Source organism: Cottoperca gobio, unplaced genomic scaffold (assembly GCF_900634415.1).
Source record: "Cottoperca gobio unplaced genomic scaffold, fCotGob3.1 fCotGob3_155arrow_ctg1, whole genome shotgun sequence".
In the NCBI taxonomy this organism is placed as follows: Eukaryota; Metazoa; Chordata; class Actinopteri; order Perciformes; family Bovichtidae; genus Cottoperca; species Cottoperca gobio.
In genome coordinates this window covers 235,975-257,500 of record NW_021166812.1, presented here as the reverse complement: position 1 = coordinate 257,500, position 21,526 = coordinate 235,975, and the positions used below count along the sequence as shown (strand labels likewise).

At 40.5% G+C, this 21,526-nt stretch overlaps 2 protein-coding genes across 4 annotated transcripts; one reads left to right on the top strand and one right to left on the bottom strand.

Moving 5' to 3' along the window:
- Positions 1 to 339: 339 nt before the first annotated feature.
- On the top strand, positions 340 to 10,320 carry ckbb (creatine kinase, brain b). The gene is made up of 8 exons (XM_029426295.1): positions 340 to 448; positions 3,175 to 3,387; positions 4,076 to 4,230; positions 4,323 to 4,455; positions 5,283 to 5,454; positions 7,948 to 8,071; positions 8,330 to 8,519; positions 9,954 to 10,320. Exons 2-8 carry the CDS (start codon positions 3,195 to 3,197, stop codon positions 10,130 to 10,132), a joined length of 1,146 nt encoding a protein of 381 aa, XP_029282155.1. The 5' UTR covers positions 340 to 448; positions 3,175 to 3,194; the 3' UTR covers positions 10,133 to 10,320.
- A 653-nt stretch (positions 10,321 to 10,973) lies between these two features.
- Positions 10,974 to 20,228, bottom strand: LOC115004614 (tumor necrosis factor alpha-induced protein 2-like). Of its 3 annotated transcripts, none has more exons than XM_029426292.1 (12): positions 20,124 to 20,228; positions 19,360 to 19,814; positions 18,939 to 19,150; positions 17,738 to 17,852; positions 16,281 to 16,403; positions 15,924 to 16,018; positions 15,744 to 15,836; positions 15,486 to 15,612; positions 15,287 to 15,412; positions 14,719 to 14,868; positions 14,343 to 14,467; positions 10,974 to 11,956 (listed from the first exon to the last, which is right to left on the bottom strand). In XM_029426292.1, exons 1-12 carry the CDS (start codon positions 20,128 to 20,130, stop codon positions 11,782 to 11,784), a joined length of 1,803 nt encoding a protein of 600 aa, XP_029282152.1. In that variant the 5' UTR covers positions 20,131 to 20,228; the 3' UTR covers positions 10,974 to 11,781. The 3 variants fall into 3 exon arrangements, with proteins under 3 accessions (XP_029282152.1, XP_029282153.1, XP_029282154.1); XM_029426294.1 differs by having other exon boundaries at positions 11,782 to 11,956; positions 14,329 to 14,467; XM_029426293.1 differs by lacking the exon at positions 16,281 to 16,403.
- Between the last annotated feature and the right edge of the window lie 1,298 nt (positions 20,229 to 21,526).

The following is a 21,526-nucleotide window of genomic DNA, read 5'->3' as shown; positions in this document are numbered from 1 at the left end:
CGTTCCTCTTCTAAGTTTTTTCTTTATGCCTGGCACTTATTCTCTAACCCTAACCCATAATTCTGAAACATTTTACCTATATTAACCAAAACTAAATATCTAAAAACTAAATATCTAAAAAAGAATAAACCTTTCTGAAAGACTGAAGGTACATTTAAACTAGTAAACGCACTCCAAAACAAAACTAAACCAAAATGACATCCAATTGAACATTAAAAACTTTAATAACCTTGGTTATTACAGAAACTGACCAAAGGTCTGGTGCTCAGAGGCACTGCGGCAGGAGCTGAACCTGCAGAGAGTCAGAGCAGTGACTCTCCGTCCAATGGAATGAATGGACTGTAAATAGGAGCCAATCAGCAGCGGGGGACGGGTATAAAAGGCAGAGCGCAGTTTTAATCCGCAGCAGATCCCTTCAGACCCTCAACACAGAAGACTGAATTGACAGGTAAGAACACCTTTTGTAATCCGGACCAATCACAGCACCGCAGCGACCCGTCAGTGCACCATCCGTTTATTATCGGGGCATCACGCAGGCAGAGGCTTGCGCTTTGCTGGGAGCCACGAACCATAGGGTCTCAGTGTGTGTGGGGGGGTAAAGGAACAAAGGAGACGGCTGCAGGCAGACAGACAGGCTGCTCATTGCATGTTTACAGCTTGTTTGCTGCTTGTTTGCATGCTGTAGAGCCGCACAGAGCCTGTCTGTCTGCCACCTGTCTGTCTCTCTGTCCTTCTGCATCCAAACGACCTTGCAGTCCGTCCCGTCTGCAGGTGTTGCGCAGTCACCGCCTGACAAACAAGAATCTGCGTCCTCTCTCGCGCATCATGTTTAAAATGTCGCGCACTCTAAATAATCTGCGAAAATGATTTGATGTTTTTACTGTGAACAAAGGGCCTTTAAATTAAATCCAGTCAAGTGTAATACAATCCGTAATCTGCCTTAATCTGAATTCAAATGAAATGTATTTTACTCCTCGGTCAAGCATCACCATCATCTTTAATGTGGAACAAACTGATTTCCAAACATTTTATTACCGGTATAATAATAATAAAGGATTGTGTTCCGTTATTCCGCCGCTGCAGCTGTCCCGACCCAATTCAACAGCCCGATAAAGTGCGGGTATTAGAAATCCGGTTCCTGTATCGGTGTGAACGAGCAAAGCCGGTTCTGTTCGGTTCCGTTTGAAGGTGACCGGGGTGTCGCGCGGTTCAGCAGCCGCGCTGTGAAGGGTTAATCCCGGCCTGCTGCTGCGTCACTGCCGCGGCCGGCTCCACATCAGCCTCCGAGTCCCGGTTCACCCTGATCCCCTGCGGGATGTCCGAGGCGAGCCGGGCCAGGCCAGGCCTGTGGTCTGCGCTAAAATATGTGCTGAGGCTTTGGTCTAAACCAGAGTAAAACGCTGTAATTATGTATTCATGATCATTTATTCATTATCTTATTCATGCAGACGATAAATGATGAAGCTTAACTACAGTTTGAGGAACTTCTCTTCACTTTCTGAATTTCTCATCAGAATATCATTTAAACATCTTCTGACTGCAGCTTCTTAAAAATTCATATTTTCTGGTTTCTTTGTACTGACAGTAAACTGAATATCTTTATGTTCTGCTGGCATAAACCCTGATGGACATTTTTCACATTTTATAGACCAAAAAGTGATCCATTGAGAAGCAGCCCGAAATCAATAGATGTGTGTGTCTATATATATATCTATATCTATATCTATATCTATATCTATATATATATATATATATATATATATATATATATATATATATATATATATATATATATATATATATATATATATATATATATATATATATACACACACCCCTACCTATTTTGTTTTACTAAACGTCTTTTATTGTTGTTCGATCTGATATTATTATTATGCTCTCTGGCATTTATTATTAAACTAATTATTATTTCATGAAAGCGGTCAGTGTGAGTACGTTTATTTTAAGTACATTTTGACGATAATACTTATGTACTTTCACTTATAGCTAAGAGTATTTATATATTGTGGTATTTTTACTTGAGTAAAATTATATTTTCCCACTAAAAACAGTTTTTTTTTTTTGTTTTTTTTATCAAACTGGTCTTTCATTTTCGGGATGGAGATTGTTTCTGAAGTTGTCAAAATGCTAATTGTTGTTGTTATCAATGTTTAATATTATTGTTAATAATAATGTAATGTTTAAAATATTCAGTAGAATTTGTTATATTTTTTGCTGTATGATGATTTTTATATTTAATATGAAAGATTTATCACATTTATTATAAGATTTCTTAATTTGTCTTAATTCTATAACACAAATATAAATTGTAATATACAAAGATGATAATATCAAGGGAATTTTCAAATCAACACATAAGTAATACTAACATAGCTTTTACAGCTTTAATTATAAATATTAACATTGTGGTCATAAATCAATTCAAATTTATTTATAAAGCCCAATATCACAAATGACACGTTAGTCTCAGTGTTTACTGTACAGGATACGACCCCTCTGTCCTCAGACCCTCGCAGCACAAGACCCTTTTAGTTCAGAAGCCATGATCTCGTCACAATGTTAGCTGGAGGCGAAGCAGAAATAAAATGTTTCTAACAGTTTAGCCTTCTGCTAACCGTAACGTTAGCAGAAGGCTAAACAGTTAGCGATGGAGAGAAAATGTTGCTAATAGTTTAGCTTTGTGCTAATCGCAGCCGTGAGCCCTTTGGTTAGCAGAAGCTAGACTATTGGCTGATATTGTCAGACTCTCTTTGGTACGTCCGTCTTTCTTTCTTTCAGTTGCTTTGCAGCGTAACAGAAACTTTTTCTGTAGGACAGTCATCCAAAGATTTCTACACCCTCAGTTCCTCTTTACTACGGTTTCTCTATCTCGTGTCTGAATCTGGTCCCGTCAGTTAATATTAACTTTCTCAAATAAATCTTACCGGATAGTGACAAATTCAGAGTAACTTGTATTTTCTTCAGTCATTGTTAAAAGACAAGCCAACAACACTCGCTAGCCAGCATTAGCTAACGTGTTCAGAGAATAGCCTCCAGCTACGCCCTGCCCACAAAACTACATCCTCATGTTTACTGACCGGGAGTCGAGTTTTATCAGTTAAACCAACATTTAAAGTTGATTAGTTTAGATATAAACTGTAAAACTGTTCCCAGGTCAGCAGCCGGACCTCATCATGCCTTTCGGAAACACCCACAACAAGCTGAAGATGAACTACTCGTCGGATCAGGAGTATCCCGACCTCAGCCAGCACAACAACCACATGGCCAAGGTGCTCACGCCCGAAATGTACGACAACCTGAGGGACAAGGAGACGCCCAGCGGGTTTACCCTGGACGACCTCATCCAGACCGGCATTGACAACCCAGGTACTGACCCCCGACCCTGGTACTGACCCCTGAACCAGGTACTGACCACCGACCCAGGTTCCCAGGTTGCATTTCAGGCAATGTGCTGTGACTCTTTTGCTCTCCACACGGACTGTTAACCTGCATCCAACCAAAGCCTGCTCAAACGTGACTGTTAGTACTACACAGACTACAAACTGAGACCATAATGCTTCTGTTACCGAAATATCGTCCCATTGCTACATATTCTTCATAGGCAGATTCTGTGTCTAGAGGTTACACCCCTCTGAACCAGGTACCTCTCCTCCGATAGCGTCAGAGCAGGTAACGCGTGCTGTTTGTCACCTTCACACAGACCTTGTGTTCTGCTCTTTAGCGGCTTAATAATAAACTCCTTAATTGGATTGACTTGTTAGATCAGGTTAATTTCTGCTCCTTAATTCCCCCACACGGAGGTTGTGGGGATCCTGTCTGATCTCCTGCTCCTCTCATCAAATCCAGTTTAATTTATTTAGCAGCATGCTACCTATAAATCAAATCACTAAGTGGAAGAAACTCATGCAAAAACATCCAATTTCAATATACTACAAGTAAAACCTTTTCGTCCCTCCAAAGTCCAACTAACATCGAGTGCATCAATCTTGTTTTGAAGAAGGTCATCAAAGTTGGTGATGAGCAGGAAGTGATCCGCCATTTTGTGTCCATGCAGGTCACCCGTTCATCATGACGGTGGGCTGCGTCGCCGGAGACGAGGAGACGTACGAGGTGTTCAAAGAACTGCTGGACCCGGTGATCGAAGAACGCCACGGAGGATACAAACCATCAGATAAACACAAGACGGACCTGAACGCTGATAACCTGCAGGTACAAAATAACGAACTGACCTGAAAAACAGTAAAGCTAAAACTCTGTTCTGAGAGCTGATTGGTTGTTAAACCGGCTGTCCTGTATTTCAGGGTGGAGACGATCTGGATCCAAACTACGTTCTGAGCTCTCGGGTTCGGACAGGAAGGAGTATCCGCGGCTTCTGTCTGCCGCCGCACTGCAGCCGCGGAGAACGCCGCGCCATCGAAAACCTCTCCCTTGAAAGTATGACATCACTTCCTGTGTGCTGCCCCCTGCCTGCAGAAAGCTGCGTCACACTTCAATGTCTCCTTAATTATAAACATTTACTTTACTCATCGAGACCGCAGAAACTACAGATTTGATCTAAATCAAGTTTTCTGATTTACCACGTACAAAGTATTCTGGTGTTTCTGAGATCGTAAAAACTCCGGAAATATTTGTTGCAATAAAGTAAATAGTCTGCAATATTGGAACATCAGGTTTGTAATAAATTGTGAGATTATAACGTATTATTTGATGACACACGTCGGGAGGTTTGTCCCAGACCGACTGTCAGGAAGTGTTTACTCTGCAGCGCCCGAGAACTTTCTGCAATGTCCAACTATTATCCTGAGTTATAGCAGAAAACACTCATGACCGCAGAATCCTCTCTGATGGTGCGTTCAGGGACACTCTGAAGATCTGGAGGAAGAAACTAACCTTATGCGTCTGCTTTGATTTAGATCTGATCTTTTTTAGACGTTTCTCAGTGATCCTCAGCGAGCGTGTCAGTGAATGCAGCAGCAGATCAAACGTTATATAACTGAGCTGCGGGCCGAGACTCCTAATGAGGATTTGAGAGCGCTTTCATATTCAAATGAAGTGAACTCCGCTACAGACAGAGAGACAGACAGAGAAACAGACAAGTGGTTAAATTAATATTTTAACATTTTCTCTGTAATCAGTAAATATCAGCTCTTTAAATTTGAAAATGTTTAATGTAACCTACTTTTAATGAGAGCATTATTAAAAGAAAATGTTCCAGTTGTCAGAGTTTAGCATCTTCATCTGTGACCTCTGACCTTCTGCAGGTCTAGACATCCTGGATGGAGACTTAAAGGGGAAGTACTACGCTCTGAAGAACATGTCGGAGGAGGAGCAGCAGCAGCTCATCGATGACCACTTCCTGTTCGACAAGCCCGTCTCCCCACTGCTGCTGGCGTCTGGCATGGCCCGCGACTGGCCCGACGGCCGCGGCATCTGGTACGAGCTGTTGAGACACGAGTCAGAATAAATAATGATATACAATCAGAATAAATAATGAGAGTCAGAATAAATAAGAATAAATAATGAGTCAGAATAAATAATGAGAGTCAGAATAAATAATGAGTCAGAATAAATAAGAATAAATAATGATATAGTCAGAATAAATAAGAATAAATAATGAGAGTAAGAATAAATAATGAGAGTAAGAATAAATAATGAGTCAGAATAAAAGAGTCAGAATAAAAGAGTCAGAATAAAAGAGTCAGAATAAAAGAGTCAGAATAAAAGAGTCAGAATAAAAGAGTCAGAATAAAAGAGAATAAATAATGAGAGTAAGAATAAATGAGAATAAATAATGAGAGTAAGAATAAATGAGAATAAATAATGAGAGTAAGAATGAATGAGAATGAATAATGAGAGTAAGAATGAATAATGAGAGTCAGAATAAATAATGAGTCAGAATAAATGAGTCAGAATAAATAATGAGAGTAAGAATAAATGAGTCAGAATAAATAATGAGAGTAAGAATAAATGAGTCAGAATAAATAATGAGAGTAAGAATAAATGAGAATAAATAATGAGAGTAAGAATAAATGAGAATAAATAATGAGTAAGAATGAATGAGAATAAATAATGAGAGTAAGAATGAATAATGAGAGTCAGAATAAATGAGTCAGAATAAATAATGAGAGTAAGAATAAATGAGTCAGAATAAATAATGAGAGTAAGAATAAATGAGTCAGAATAAATAATGAGAGTAAGAATAAATGAGAGTAAGAATAAATGAGAATAAATAATGAGAGTAAGAATAAATGAGAATAAATAATGAGAGTAAGAATAAATGAGAATAAATAATGAGAGTAAGAATAAATGAGAATAAATAATGAGAGTAAGAATAAATGAGAATAAATAATGAGAGTAAGAATGAATGAGAATAAATAATGAGAGTAAGAATTAATAAGAATAAATAATGAGAGTCAGAATGAATAATGAGTCAGAATAAATAATGAGAGTAAGAATAAATAATGAGAGTCAGAATAAAAGAGTCAGAATAAAAGAGTCAGAATAAATGAGAATAAATAATGAGAGTAAGAATAAATGAGAATAAATAATGAGAGTAAGAATAAATAATGAGAGTAAGAATAAATGAGAATAAATAATGAGAGTAAGAATAAATGAGAATAAATAATGAGAGTAAGAATAAATGAGAATAAATAATGAGAGTAAGAATAAATGAGAATAAATAATGAGAGTAAGAATAAATGAGAATAAATAATGAGAGTAAGAATGAATGAGAATAAATAATGAGAGTCAGAATAAATAATGAGTCAGAATAAATAATGAGAGTCAGAATAAATAATGAGTCAGAATAAATAATGAGAGTAAGAATAAATGAGTCAGAATAAATGAGAGTAAGAATAAATGAGTCAGAATAAATAATGAGAGTAAGAACAAATGAGAGTAAGAATAAATGAGAATAAATAATGAGAGTAAGAATAAATGAGAATAAATAATGAGAGTAAGAATGAATGAGAATAAATAATGAGAGTAAGAATGAATAATGAGAGTCAGAATAAATAATGAGTCAGAATAAATGAGTCAGAATAAATAATGAGAGTAAGAATAAATGAGTCAGAATAAATAATGAGAGTAAGAATAAATGAGAATAAATAATGAGAGTAAGAATAAATGAGAATAAATAATGAGAGTAAGAATAAATGAGAATAAATAATGAGAGTAAGAATGAATGAGAATAAATAATGAGAGTAAGAATAAATAATGAGAGTCAGAATGAATAATGAGTCAGAATAAATAATGAGAGTAAGAATAAATGAGTCAGAATAAATAATGAGAGTAAGAATAAATGAGTCAGAATAAATAATGAGAGTCAGAATAAATGAGTCAGAATAAATGAGTCAGAATAAATGAGTCAGAATAAATGAGTCAGAATAAATAATGAGTCAGAATAAATAATGAGAGTCAGAATGAATAATGAGTCAGAATAAATAATGAGAGTAAGAATAAATGAGTCAGAATAAATAATGAGAGTAAGAATAAATGAGTCAGAATAAATAATGAGAGTAAGAATAAATGAGTCAGAATAAATAATGAGTCAGAATAAATAATGAGTCAGAATAAATAATGATAGTCAGAACAAATAAGAATAAATAATGAGAGTCAGAACAAATAAGAATAAATAATGAGAGTCAGAACAAATAAGAATAAATAATGAGAGTCAGAACAAATAAGAATAAATAATGATATAGTCAGAATAAATAATGAGATATTGTAACATTGACTGCATAATTTATTGTAATAATAATAATAATAATAATAATAATAAGATAGCATATTTGAATAATAATAGTAATCAAGTGTTTGGTTGTGATCTTGTTGAATCACCTGGACAGGTTACAGACAGGTGTTGACAGACAGACAGCTGACTGACTTCCTGTCCACCTGTATTAAACCCTTCGCTCTCGCCTGCAGGCACAACGACAACAAGACCTTCCTGGTTTGGGTGAACGAGGAAGATCACCTGCGTGTCATCAGCATGCAGAAAGGAGGCAACATGAAGGAGGTGTTCAATCGCTTCTGCACCGGACTCACCAAGGTGAACACCTGCACGCTCACTTCCTGTTTCCAGACAGCTGTCTCTCTCTCCTGATTACCTGTCTCTCTCTCCGGACCACATGTGTCTCTCTCTCTCCTGATCACCTGTCTCTCTCTCCGGACCACATGTCTCTCTCGCAGTCCTGACTACCTGTCTCTCTTGCCTGCCCTGACTACCTGTCTCTCTTGCCTGTCCACCTGTCTCTCAGTCCTGACTACCTGTCTCTCAGTCCTGACCATCTGTCTCTCTCTACGGCAGATCGAGAGCTTGTTTAAGGAGCGAAGTCACGAGTTCATGTGGAACGAACACCTGGGCTACGTGCTCACCTGCCCGTCTAACCTGGGGACGGGCCTCAGAGCCGGAGTCCACGTCAAGCTGCCCAACGTCAGCAAGAACGAGAAGTTTGGAGAGATCCTGAAGAGGCTGAGGCTGCAGAAGAGAGGAACAGGTAAACATCAGGATTTAGTTATTTATGGAGTGATACAAAGAGAGATCCAGAATCCCCTCTGTACAAACCTTTGATTCTGATATGTGACAACATCAAACACTTTGAACCTGCTTCATCCAGACTTCACTGTATATCTGGTCATGTAGCAGATCAGCACAAATTTAATAATATAATGCCTCATTTACATATTTAAACATAACATTACAGAAAACTTGTAATATAATAAAACGATTGTGTTAATGTGAGTAATGAAGCGGATAAGTTTCAGATGATATCTGTGAGTTAAAGGGGTTTTACTTTGACTTTATCTGGTAACAGCCCTCAGTACACAGCCAAGCTGTATCTTTAAATCTTACAGCCGTGTTAAAGGTGTATTTCTTGTTTCTTTAGGAACTTTGTTTATTGATTTTTCTTACACAAATTGAAAATGTTAACAATATAAAAACAACAATATACAATAAAGAGCAGCTCAAGGAAAACATTCAGCGTGGTCATATTTCACATGATTATAAACCAACTCAGATAAAATGGCCTCATCCAGAAGTAACTGGGGCGGTAAATAAAGAATAAAAATAATAATGTAGAAATATAAAGAGGAATAAATTAAAGAATGAATAAGTAAACAAAAAAATGCAGAAATATAAAGAATAATAATTATAAACATTCTAACATTAGCCGCCGTTAGCTTAGCGGTGGTGATGTGAAGTCATGTGACCTGCTGTAGTAACGTTAGCTTTTTACTTTAATATTCACAAAAGAGGAATTAATATGAGATTATCCTGCTGAACACGTGTAAATATCATCAAATTTATTTGTATAACCCAATATCACAAATTATACATTTGTCTCAGTGTGCTTTACAGACTGTACAGGTTATGACCCCCTCTGTCCTCAGACCCTCTGTCCTTACACCCTGTCCTCAGACCCTCTGTCCTTAGACCCTCTGTCCTTAGACCCTCTGTCCTCAGACCCTCTGTCCTCAGACCCTCTGTCCTTAGACCCTCGCATCGCACAAGGAAAAAATTCCTAAAAGAAACCCCATAATTAAAGGGGGAAAAATGTCATAAACGTTTGTTTGCCACAGATTATTTTCTGCAATAATCCTAATTGAACTGGAAACCAGAGAATCTTCAGGACTCAGAAACACGTGTTGCTTTTGCAATATACAGAAAATATTGAGTAATTTGAATGCAAACAATAAATATATTTAAAGAAAATATAAAAATATATACAGAAATAAACGAATATATAAATGAGTATACTTATCATTCATTTATATATTGTTTTATACATCCACATTTTTATTTACTTATATTTATTTCTGTTAATATTTCCAGATTCATTTCATTATTTGTTATGGCCTTGCTGTGACTCACAGTGGCAGATTGTTAGTTAAAGGCGTACCTGTGACATCACTTCCTGTCTGTCTCTCAGGCGGCGTGGACACGGCGGCGGTGGGCGGAGTCTTTGACATCTCCAACGCCGACCGTCTGGGCTTCTCGGAGGTGGAGCTGGTACAGATGGTGGTGGACGGCGTGAACCTGCTGGTGGAGATGGAGAAGCGTCTGGAGGGCGGAGAGAGCATCGATGACCTGATGCCGGAGCAGAAGTGACCTGTGTCGCTGGAACACCCCCCCACCCCCACCTCCTCACCCCCCCACTCACTGTAACCAATGAGAAACCGTCCTGAAGCTGCGGGACGTTTAGAGTTAGACTCCCAACATGTGAAGGACTTTCTATTTCCTGTTGGACCCAACTAACACCTGAAATATCTAATAAAGTCTGTGTGGCCCCGACTAAACCCTGCTGCTTCATTACACACACAAAGTATAAATAGTATTTTAGTTAAATAATATAAAATGGTAAATATAAATAGTACTTACGGCATGTGACCAGCAGGGGGCAGCACAGGGATCCCGGTAGGGGAGACCAGGGCCTCTTGGCACACTTTACTACATAACTGTCATACATTTAGTGGAGTTGTGATCTTACATTATATCAAATGTGCCGGAGAAATGTTTTTGATAACTCTCCCTGTGTTGTATATGTAGTGAGACAGAGAAATGTGTAATGTTCCTGAAGGTAACGTTTCTTCTCTCTCCTGTCATGGTGTCATCAGTCCTGTGTTGTATATGTAGTGAGACAGAGAAATGTGTAATGTTCCTGAAGGTAACGTTTCTTCTCTCCCAGTTTTAAGACACTTTTTACATCTTGGTTCTTTTTAACTCTATATTTGAAGCCTGTTTTCTCTGAAAGATGAGGGCTTTGAGCCTTTAAAGTCTCAGAGCTGGTTAAACATAATTTGGTCCTTTAAATCCTTCCAAACACCAGAGCAGCTGGAGTAAACGGTCAATAGAAATATTAAAGATAAATATAAATATAAAAGGTAAATACATGCACACTGCTCATGCCTGTTATCTAAATCTATAGAAACTAAAAAGTGTCTGAAGAAAAGAAGACGAGAAACTCATTTTAATACCAACAAATGACAGCAAACACAAAACAACACGTGGGAGGAAACTGCAACAAAAAAACAACAACCAGAGACATGATAACAGACATCCAACAAACTCAACACGTTCCAGCTTCCAGGAAGTGACCGTCACATGGCAGTGAACTGAAGAGTGAAGAAAGGTCTCGTGCTTTGAGGTGGAGGAGAAGAGAGACTCAGAGGCTGCTCAGGGCTTCAGGTTCAATGTTAAGAGATTCCTTCAGGATAACACCAAGATAAGGAGAAATCCTTAAATACTAAAGGAAATCTTAAGGGTGTTTAGAGCAACTGATTTTATTATATGGAAACCTTAACTTAGTGTTTGAGGAGTTTGTATAAATCGCTACCTCCAGGAGAACTTTTACACAAAGCGTGGGAGAGTCCGCACTATTGGTGTTGGTCTCTATGGAGGCAACGGAACCAGAGTATTGACCAATCACATTCAAGCTTTAGTGTAATGCAGGTAAAAAAAAGGACTAAAGAGGCGCAAAATGCAATCTGGGAACCCACCGCCTAACATCAGACAATGATTCCGCTTTAATTAGCTCAAAATGAGCTTGTAAACTGACCTGATGTGGATCGAGAGAAGAACCAGGTCTAATCTGAGCTGCAGGCCTGACACGTGAAGCCTCGTACTAAACTTTAGCTTTCTGTCCTCAATATGCAGCGAAACCATACAACCTTCAAAATAAAATGACAAGCAACACACTGAGACTGAAGACACATCCAGCACTGTTACTGAGCACCAGCTCTCCAACAGGCAGAAGCTTTTCAGCTCTTTATCTTATTATTGATCCATTTCACTTTGACCATGGAGAAGAACGCAGGGCTCTGATTGGTGGACACATCGAGGAGGCGGTTCTCCTCCACGCTCCGCCGGACAGACCGAACGTCGGCAGCTGATAGGCCAGTTTTCAGAGACAGGAGCGCCGACACGTGAGCGTCACTGAGGAGAGACGACACAGAGGAGTGACAGATAACTCACTGACAGATAACTCACTGACAGATAACCCACCACACAGATAACTCACCTGACAGATAACTCACCTGACAGATAACTCACCTGACAGATAACTCACCTGATAGATAACCCACCTGACAGATAACTCACCTGACAGATAACCCACCTGACAGATAACTCACTGACAGATAACTCACCTGACAGATAACCCACCTGACAGATAACCCACCTGACAGATAACTCACCTGACAGATAACCCACCTGACAGATAACTCACTGACAGATAACTCACTGACAGATAACTCACCTGACAGATAACTCACTGACAGATAACTCACTGACAGATAACTCACCTGACAGATAACTCACCAGACAGATAACTCACCTGACAGATAACTCACCAGACAGATAACTCACCTGACAGATAACTCACTTTCACCTGACAGATAACCCACCTGACAGATAACTCACCTGACAGATAACTCACCAGACAGATAACTCACCTGACAGATAACTCACTTTCACCTGACAGATAACTCACCTGACAGATAACTCACCTGACAGATAACTCACCTGACAGATAACTCACCTGACAGATAACTCACCTGACAGATAACTCACCTGACAGATAACCCATCTGACAGATAACCCATCTGACAGATAACCCATCTGACAGATAACCCACCTGACAGATAACTCACCTGACAGATAACTCACTTTCACCTGACAGATAACCCACCTGACAGATAAGTCATTTGACAGATAAGTCATCTGACAGATAAGTCACCTGACAGATAACTCACCTGACAGATAACCCACCTGACAGATAACTCACCTGACAGATAACTCACCTGACAGATAACTCACCTGACAGATAACTCACCTGACAGATAACCCACCAGAAAGATAACTCACTGACAGATAACTCACTGACAGATAACTCACCTGACAGATAACTCACCTGACAGATAACTCACCTAACAGATAACCCACCTGACAGATAACTCACCTGACAGATAACTCACCTGACAGATAACTCACCTGACAGATAACTCACCTAACAGATAACTCACCTGACAGATAACTCACTGACAGATAACCCACCTAACAGATAACCCACCTGACAGATAACTCACCTGACAGATAACTCACCAGACAGATAACTCACCTGACAGATAACTCACCTAACAGATAACCCACCTGACAGATAACTCACCAGACAGATAACCCACCTGACAGATAGCACACCTGACAAATAAGTCAAATGACAGATAACTCACCTGACAGATAACTGACCAGACAGATAACTCACCTGACAGATAACTCACCTGACAGATAACTCACCAGAAAGATAACCCACCTGACAGATAACTCACCGACAGATAACTCACCTGACAGATAACCCACCTGACAGATAACTCACCAGACAGATAACTCACCTGACAGATAACTCACTGACAGATAACTCAAACATTATTTCAGGTATGTCATCAGGTTCAACACTGAGATTATACAAATATTTGCGCCACTGTAGATAAACATTAAATACGTTTACGGAGCCGGGGAGGGAATAACATTCGGAGAACGTAACTCTGAATTTCTAAGTCATAAATTTACAAGAAAAAAAACAGGAATATTCTCTAAAATTAAAGTCGTAAATTCACGGAAAAAAACTCACAAATTTGATATTATGTTTTGAGACTTTATTAAAGACAGAGAACATAACTCTGAATTTCCCCCCTCCCCGGGCTCACAGATATTATCACAGACACAACACTTCACAAGGTCTGAGAACACGACTCTCAGTACTTTTCCGTTCAGCTCACACACTGTGACACCTGAGCCCACAGGCCATCTCCCATGGGAACCAGGTGTTTGTGTCACAACGGATCCAGGCCACAGCGTCAAACTATGGAGCACTTTGACAAAGATTGTTATTAAAGTGCTATATGAATAAGGTTTGTTATGATTATTAGTATTAGGAGTGTATGAATTAGGCACATGAAGTGCTATTTAAAGGAACGTGTCATCTCACAGACTTCAGAGCAGCACACGCTTTTATCTCAGCAATCTGCAGCTTAGAAGGGACATAGGCTGAGAGACATTGTTCGTCTTCCCGTGGGAGTGAAAAATCTGGAGAAAAGAGTGTTTGCATATTTCTGAATCTGAACTGAGCTTTATGCATGTTCCGCTCACTTTCTGTCTGCAGGTGAAGACCAACGCATGACTAAACAATAAAAATATCAAACAAACACAGAACTGTGTCAATGCAGTCTGTATTTTTAAAAGGAGCTCTTTATACTTCCTGCTTCACGATTACATGGAATACATACAAATATATTTTATGGCATATATACATCTCTCTCTGCACCTGAGGTCAGGAAACGATCTGGCCAGACTGACGACCTCCAGCTGAACACTATCAGGATCCTGCAGACGGAGAACCTCAGCGACGCTGCAGAGCATCTCACCAAGCCACAGAGACTCAGTGCAGCCCTGAGGACACAAACACAGTGTAATAACAGAGTAATAACAGAGTAATAACAGAGTAATAACAGTGTAATAACAGAGTAATAACAGAGTAATAACAGAGTAATAACAGTGTAATAACAGAGTAATAACAGTGTAATAACAGCGTAATAACAGCGTAATAACACTGTAATATTAATAATGTAATAATACTGTACACACAACATAACACTTTTCATGAATAAATCCCAGAGTATATGAGCGTGCACGTGTCTCACCCCCTCGGTGAAGAAGTCGTTGATCTTTCGGGCGTCTTCAGTCATCCTCTGAGCTCCGCCCACCTGCTGCTCTCTGCTTTTCATCCTGGTCTTCATCATCCTCTTCACATACTGTAGAACTAGATCCTGGTGCAGGACACACAGCAGGGACTGCAAACCGACAGGCAGGCAGACAGACAGGCAGAGAGACAGACAGCCAGAGAGACAGGACAGGTGAACACTCCTCCTTTTCAAAGCCTCTCTGCTCAATCTTGCTCACCAGTTAGTATTTTATTTCAGATTTCCATTGTTTTGAATGAAGCTTTGAATGTCTGTTGTCATATTATAGGACATCATCAACCTAAAAATGTTTTTTGATTCTCAAAATAATCCTCAATTTCAAAAAAGTGATTGTTCATTTATTTATTAAATATAAATGAATTAAACTCGTCAGTGTTAATGTCGTTTTTTGAGGCTAAACACCAACAAATCTGTATTGAACCAGAATATTTGCTTTGATACAAACATGTGAATCATTTTTACAGTAAATGTTGACTTTTGGACTTTAAACACTGGAGTTATTGCAAACCTGTCTGCAGGCTGGTTTTAGGTCAGTCAGGTCGGTCAGGTGTTGGTTCAGAGAGTCCAGCAGAGAGTCGACGACAGGAAGTGACCCGTCCAACCAGACTGAAGTCCACAACTGACTGAAACACACCTGAACACAACCATCCATTATTGTTCCTCTGTAATGGTTAAGAAAAGTGATGGAGTACACGCAGTATTTGTACCTTCAGCTGCATGTGAATGGGACAGGTGAAACACTTGTACCCACAATCTTTCAGAGCCGCCAGAGTGTCCAGACAGCGACGTTTCTGCTGCTCCAACAGACTTCTGGTTTGACCTGTGATGTAATCCCTGAGGACAGTCAAAGATAACCACTCAGCAGTAGAACTCTCTCTCTCTCTCTCTCTCAGAGATCATTATCTGTTGTCAGATCTTTCAATCACTGATGTGTAAACGCAGGTATGACAGGTGTGTATTTGTACCTGAACTGCTGCTCACAGACCAGCTGAGCTTTGATCACTGAGAGGACGTTACTGTGGTTCCCCTTCACAAACCTCTCCACACGCTTCTTATAGCTGAAACACAGACAGTATAGTTAATGTAACATTAAGACCTGGATCAACATACCTCATTACCATATGAGTTCAGTGGGCGGGGTCTACCTGCTGAGGAAGTTCTCCAGGTGAGCTGTGATCCTCTGAGCATTGCTCTGCTCTCTGATCACACAGCTGAGCTCAGTCAGGGAGCTGTCTAATACCTGGAAAAACAACCACAGGGATTATCCTGGTACACTTGCTACTAACCCGTTTACATCACTACCTGTATCTCACCTGTGTCTCACTGTGTCTCACCTGTCTCACTTGTACTAACTGTCTCACCTGTACTGACTGTCTCACCTGTACTGTATGTCTCACTTGTACTGACTGTCTCACCTGTACTGACTGTATCTCACCTGTGTCTCACCTGTACTGCATGTCTCACCTGTACTGTATGTGTCTCACCTGTACTGTATGTCTCACCTGTATGACGTCAATAGCTAGTGGACTGAAGCAGTACTCATCGATGAGTTCTGGTTTACGACCGCTCAGCCATCTCTCCTCTTCTTTCCTCAGAGCTGTGTTCAGCCACAACTTTACTTTGTCCTGAAGGAAAGATTTTTTTTTTTACTATGCTTTACTTTAAAGCTGTTTCTCACCAGTGCGATTTGTGACAACTGTGCACATCGGTTTCATTGGGAATTATCCGGGTTGCCATGTTTCCGTAAAAACAAACACAGACAGAGAACGTCTAAGGGGCTAACGGTAGCTACACAATACATACACTAATCTCACCCCAGATCTGAAGCTAACGCTAGCTGTTGTAGCTAGCCCCGTTCGTTAGCAGCATATAACGTTAGCAAGTGCACATCAGCTACACTACAATATTCAACGTATCCTGTCTCAAGATTTATATTGTCCTTTATTTGGTTGTTAAGGTAGTTTTTGCTGTTTGTCCGACATTATTGGGTGTTTAAAAACACAAATGGATAAGACGTTCCTCCCTTTTGGCAGCAAGCTAGCTCTGACCTGGAGGTATGACATCAGTTGGAACAAAGGATTTCATTGGTCAAAAATATATTTCTGCAGGCAGAAATCCACTGGAATCGGAGTCCGTCCAAATATTTTGGGACGAAAATCCGTGTTTGGTTTGAAACGGTATTTAATCACAGGAGAGGAGGAAACCTCTGTGGAGAATTCTGCTGTTAATCCAGGAGCACTGAAAGAATCTTAACGGGAGAAGAACTCCCATGATGCAGCGCTGCTGCACCACCAATCCAAATTCCCTTGATGCCAAAAATGTTAATTGTGTGTTTTAAAGGGGGGGAGCAGTTCCCTTCAGTCTACTGGTCTTTACCTGTCTGTGGGTCAGGTACTGGTCCTCCAGTCTGCTGTTCTTTACCTGTCTGTGGGTCAGATACTGGTCCTTCGGTCTGCTGGTCTTTACCTGTCTGTGGGTCAGATACTGGTCCTTCGGTCTGCTGGTCTTTACCTGTCTGTGGGTCAGGTACTGGTCCTCCGGTCTGCTGGTCGTTACCCGTCTGTGGGTCAGGTACTGGTCCTTTGGTCTGCTGGTCTTTACCTATCTGTGGGTCAGGTACTGGTCCTCCAGTCTGCTGTTCTTTACCTGTCTGTGTTTCAGGTACTGGTCCTCAGTCTGCTGGTCTTTACCTGTCTGTGGTTCAGGTACTGGTCCTTCGGTCTGCTGGTCTTTACCTACCTGTGGGTTAGGTACTGGTCCTCCAGTCTGCTGTTCTTTACCTGTCTGTGGTTCAGGTACTAGTCCTCAGTCTGCTGGTCTTTACCTGTCTGTGGGTCAGGTACTGGTCCTTCAGTCTGCTGGTCTTTACCAGTCTGTGGGTCAGGTACTGGTCCTTCAGTCTGCTGGTCTTTACCAGTCTGTGGGTCAGGTACTGGTCCTCCAGTCTGCTGGTCTTTACCTGTCTGTGGGTCAAGTACTGGTCCTCCAGTCGGGTCAGATGGACCTGCAGCAGCAGAGAACCCAGACAGCTCGTCTTTATCTTTCCCTCCAGTTCTTCATGGTTTAATATTTCACTGCAGGGGGAAGCAAACACACCTGAGACTTTACGGGTAAAACGAGTCCGATTCTGTGACATCTGAAACCTGAAGATATTTGAAGGTCCAGTTTCACTAACTTAGTTAGTTCTTAAATAAGTCCAACTGAAACCCTGAAAACCACATGTACTTGGAATATACTTCAACAAAACTTTAAGTAGAGCTCATTAAAACCACTGATACAATGCAATACAATATTTATTGCTAATCTTATTGCTTTTATTTGTTTGTATTATTATTAGTTTTATTTGATAGATCCATGTATTCTTCTTTCATTGAGCTGCAACAGCAGAAAAAATATCTCCAACTATTCTGATAATTGATTAATCGTTTTCAAAAGTCAAGTTTCCTGCAGAAATGTCTTTAAATGTGGGTTTCAGCCTGAAATATGCAGATTTGCTGCTTTTTCCTGTTTTATATTAAAGTGAATCTCTTTGGACATTTAAAGAAATGTTTCACTATAATTCTGACATTTTATACACCAAACCATTTATCTAATACATAAGGAAGATGATGGTTAGTTCAAGCTCTCTGTGTCTGTGTTTATTGTTTGTACCTTCAATGTGTTTTAAAGAAAGAAAGAAGAAGAAGAAGAAGAAGAAGAAGAAGAAGAAGAAGAAGAAGAAGAAGAAGAAGAAGAAGGAGAAGAAGAAGTCTCAAACTGTGATGTTGCTTACAGCTGAAACTAAAACACAGAGCGGCTGCTGCTCATTCAATCAGTGTTAAAGGTTTCAGATTTCCCATTGTCGCTTGCTGTTTGTAAACACACCATTCAGAGGGAAGTGAAGGGAAGTGAAGTAAAGTAAAGTAAAGTGAAGTGCAGTGAAGTGCAGTGAAGGGAAGTGAAGTAAAGTGAAGTAAAGTGAAGGGAAGAGAAGTGAAGGGAAGGGAAGGGAAGGGAAGAGAAGTGAAGGGAAAGGAAGGGAAGTGAAGTAAAGTGAAGGGAAGAGAAGTGAAGGGAAGGGAAGGGAAGTAAAGTGAAGGGAAGAGAAGTGAAGGGAAGGGAAGGGAAGGGAAGGGAAGGGAAGGGAAGTGAAGTGAAGTGAAGTGCAGTGAAGGACTCACTGTGGATACAGGTGGTTGGTCCAGAGCAGCAGGTAGCTGCAGTCGTCTGCTTCCAGTCCAGAAGCAGCGAGTTCAGTCAGCCGGGCAGAGAAGTTCTGATGAAAGAGTCCAGAATAAAAGTTCAGGATGTCCATCTGTGGAGGGTAACAGTCCTGCACCGTCTTCGCCACCGCCAGCAGGTCCTCCTTCACACACTTCCCCATACGACACACCTGCACAGGTACATCAGGAACATGAGTTCTTTATACGACACAAAAACGATATATATATATAAAAAGTAAAAAGAGCTCAAAATGAATTAACTCAAACTAAATGTATAAAAACTTTAATTAATATATTTTAATTAATCAATTAATCAGATGAAGCTACACTATAGTGTATAGCTTGAAGCATAGCTTCATGCTTCAAGCTGATGACGCACCTCTCTCTTCAGAGGAGTCGACAGCCCGCCGGTGTCTCTGCAGCCGTCCTCCGCCGCCTCCCGCAGTCTGTCCCGCACCATGTTCTGCAGCAGAGAGTTGTGAGTGCTGAGACACTTCTGAGGGCGCCACACCGGGACCTGCTCCTCCGGACAGCCGGTCCAGCGACGGTCCTGCACCTCCTGCTGCTGGATGGAGGCCACAGCACTCCTCAGGACCTTCAGCTGGAGGGAGGAGGAGGAAGAAGAGGAAGAGAAGGAGCAGGAGGAGAAAGTGTTGTGGACAGACATCCACAGCTGCAATCTCAGAGCTTCAAAGTCTCTCTGCAGCAGATCCTCCTCCTCCTCACTGGGGGAGTCCTGACTGAACAGCTGCTCCTCCCTGATGATCAGCATCCTGCTGACCTCCTCCAGCTGCTCCGCCCTCCCCAGAGCCCCCTCACCGTGCAGCTTCTCCTCTGCAACAAACACAACGTCCTCATGTTCTTACAGTGTGTTCGCACAAAACGCCACGCGAACCTTTCTCGAGCGATTCCAGACAAAGTCAAAGCAACGAATCCGAATTCAGACTTTTCACAAATCAGCATCACGATGTATTTATTCCGGTTCTTAAAAGAAGTGTTTCTGCAGGTTCAGTGTAACATCACAGATCTCTCATTAAGTTATTAAACTATCAATAATTAACACTTCGTATCCAGTGAATGTCAGAGAGGAAATAAATAAAACACATTAAAGTGAAGAGAAAACAACAGAAAGCAGCTTCGTACCTGTCATGTCTGCGTCCTTTGATTCCCTGACTGAGCAGCCCGGGGGAGGGGGGGGGCGGGGCTAAACACACGACGATGTGGCGCCACCTGTCCGTCCGTCCGTCTGTCTGTCCGTCCATCTGCCTGTCTGTACGTCCGTCTGTCTTATTTAAAATATTTTATTATACTTTCATATATTATGTTATTAGTAATAATGTTTCGATATATAAATCTATTTTAAACATTTAAACTGTGGAATTTATTTCATATTTCTCTCCTGTTGCTTCAATATTTATTTATTCCATATATAAGTAATTGCTACCCATATATATATATGGAGAGAGGAAACGTTACCTTCAGGAACATTACACATGTCTCTGTCTCACTACATATACAACACAGGACTGATGAAACCATGACAGGAGAGAGGAAACGTTACCTTCAGGAACATTACACATATCTCTGTCTCACTACATATACAACACAGGACTGATGACACCATGACAGGAGAGAGAGGAAACGTTACCTTCAGGGACATTACACATGTCTCTGTCTCACTACATATACAACACAGGACTGATGACACCATGACAGCAGAGAGAGGAAACGTTACCTTCAGGTACATTACACATTTCTCTATCTCACTAAATATACAACACAGGACTGATGACACCATGACAGCAGAGAGAAGAAACGTTACCTTCAGGGACATTCCAAATGTCTCTGTCTCACTACATATACAACACCGGACTGATGACACCATGACAGCAGAGAGAGGAAACGTTACCTTCAGGAACATTGCACATTTCTCTGTCTCACTACATATACAACACAGGACTGATGACACCATGACAGCAGAGAGAGGAAACGTTACCTTCAGGAACATTACACATTTCTCTGTCTTACTACATATACAACACAGGACTGATGACACCATGACAGGAGAGAGGAAACGTTACATTCAGAAACATTATACATTTCTCTGTATCACTACATATACCACACATGACTGATGACACCATGAAAGGAGAGAGAGGAAACGTTACGTTTAGAAACATTACACATTTCTCTGTCTCACTACATATACAACACAGGACTGATGACACCATGACAGGAGAGAGGATACGTTACCTTCAGGGACATTACACATTTCTCTGTATCACTACATATAGCACACATGACTGATGACACCATGACAGGAGAGAGGAAACGTTACCTTCAGGGACATTACACATTTCTCTGTATCACTAAATATACAACACCGGACTGATGACACCATGACAGCAGAGAGAGGAAACGTTACCTTCAGGAACATTACACATGTCTCTGTCTCACTACATATACAACACAGGACTGATGACACCATGACAGGAGAGAGGAAACGTTACATTCAGAAACATTATACATTTCTCTGTATCACTACA

What these genes read in the sequence shown, in the direction of transcription:
- LOC115004614 (XM_029426292.1), bottom strand. An exon ending in CTGGAGAACTTCCTCAGCAG is followed by an intron (nt 15,837 to 15,923) that starts GTAGACCCCGCC and finishes TCTGTGTTTCAG; the next exon opens with CTATAAGAAGCGTGTGGAGA. An exon ending in CCATTCACATGCAGCTGAAG is followed by an intron (nt 15,413 to 15,485) that starts GTACAAATACTG and finishes GGTTGTGTTCAG; the next exon opens with GTGTGTTTCAGTCAGTTGTG.
- ckbb (XM_029426295.1), top strand. Translation starts at nt 3,195, where the DNA reads ATGCCTTTCGGAAACACCCACAACAAGCTGAAGATGAACTACTCGTCG. An exon ending in TGAACGCTGATAACCTGCAG is followed by an intron (nt 4,231 to 4,322) that starts GTACAAAATAAC and finishes CCTGTATTTCAG; the next exon opens with GGTGGAGACGATCTGGATCC. An exon ending in GCTGCAGAAGAGAGGAACAG is followed by an intron (nt 8,520 to 9,953) that starts GTAAACATCAGG and finishes TCTGTCTCTCAG; the next exon opens with GCGGCGTGGACACGGCGGCG.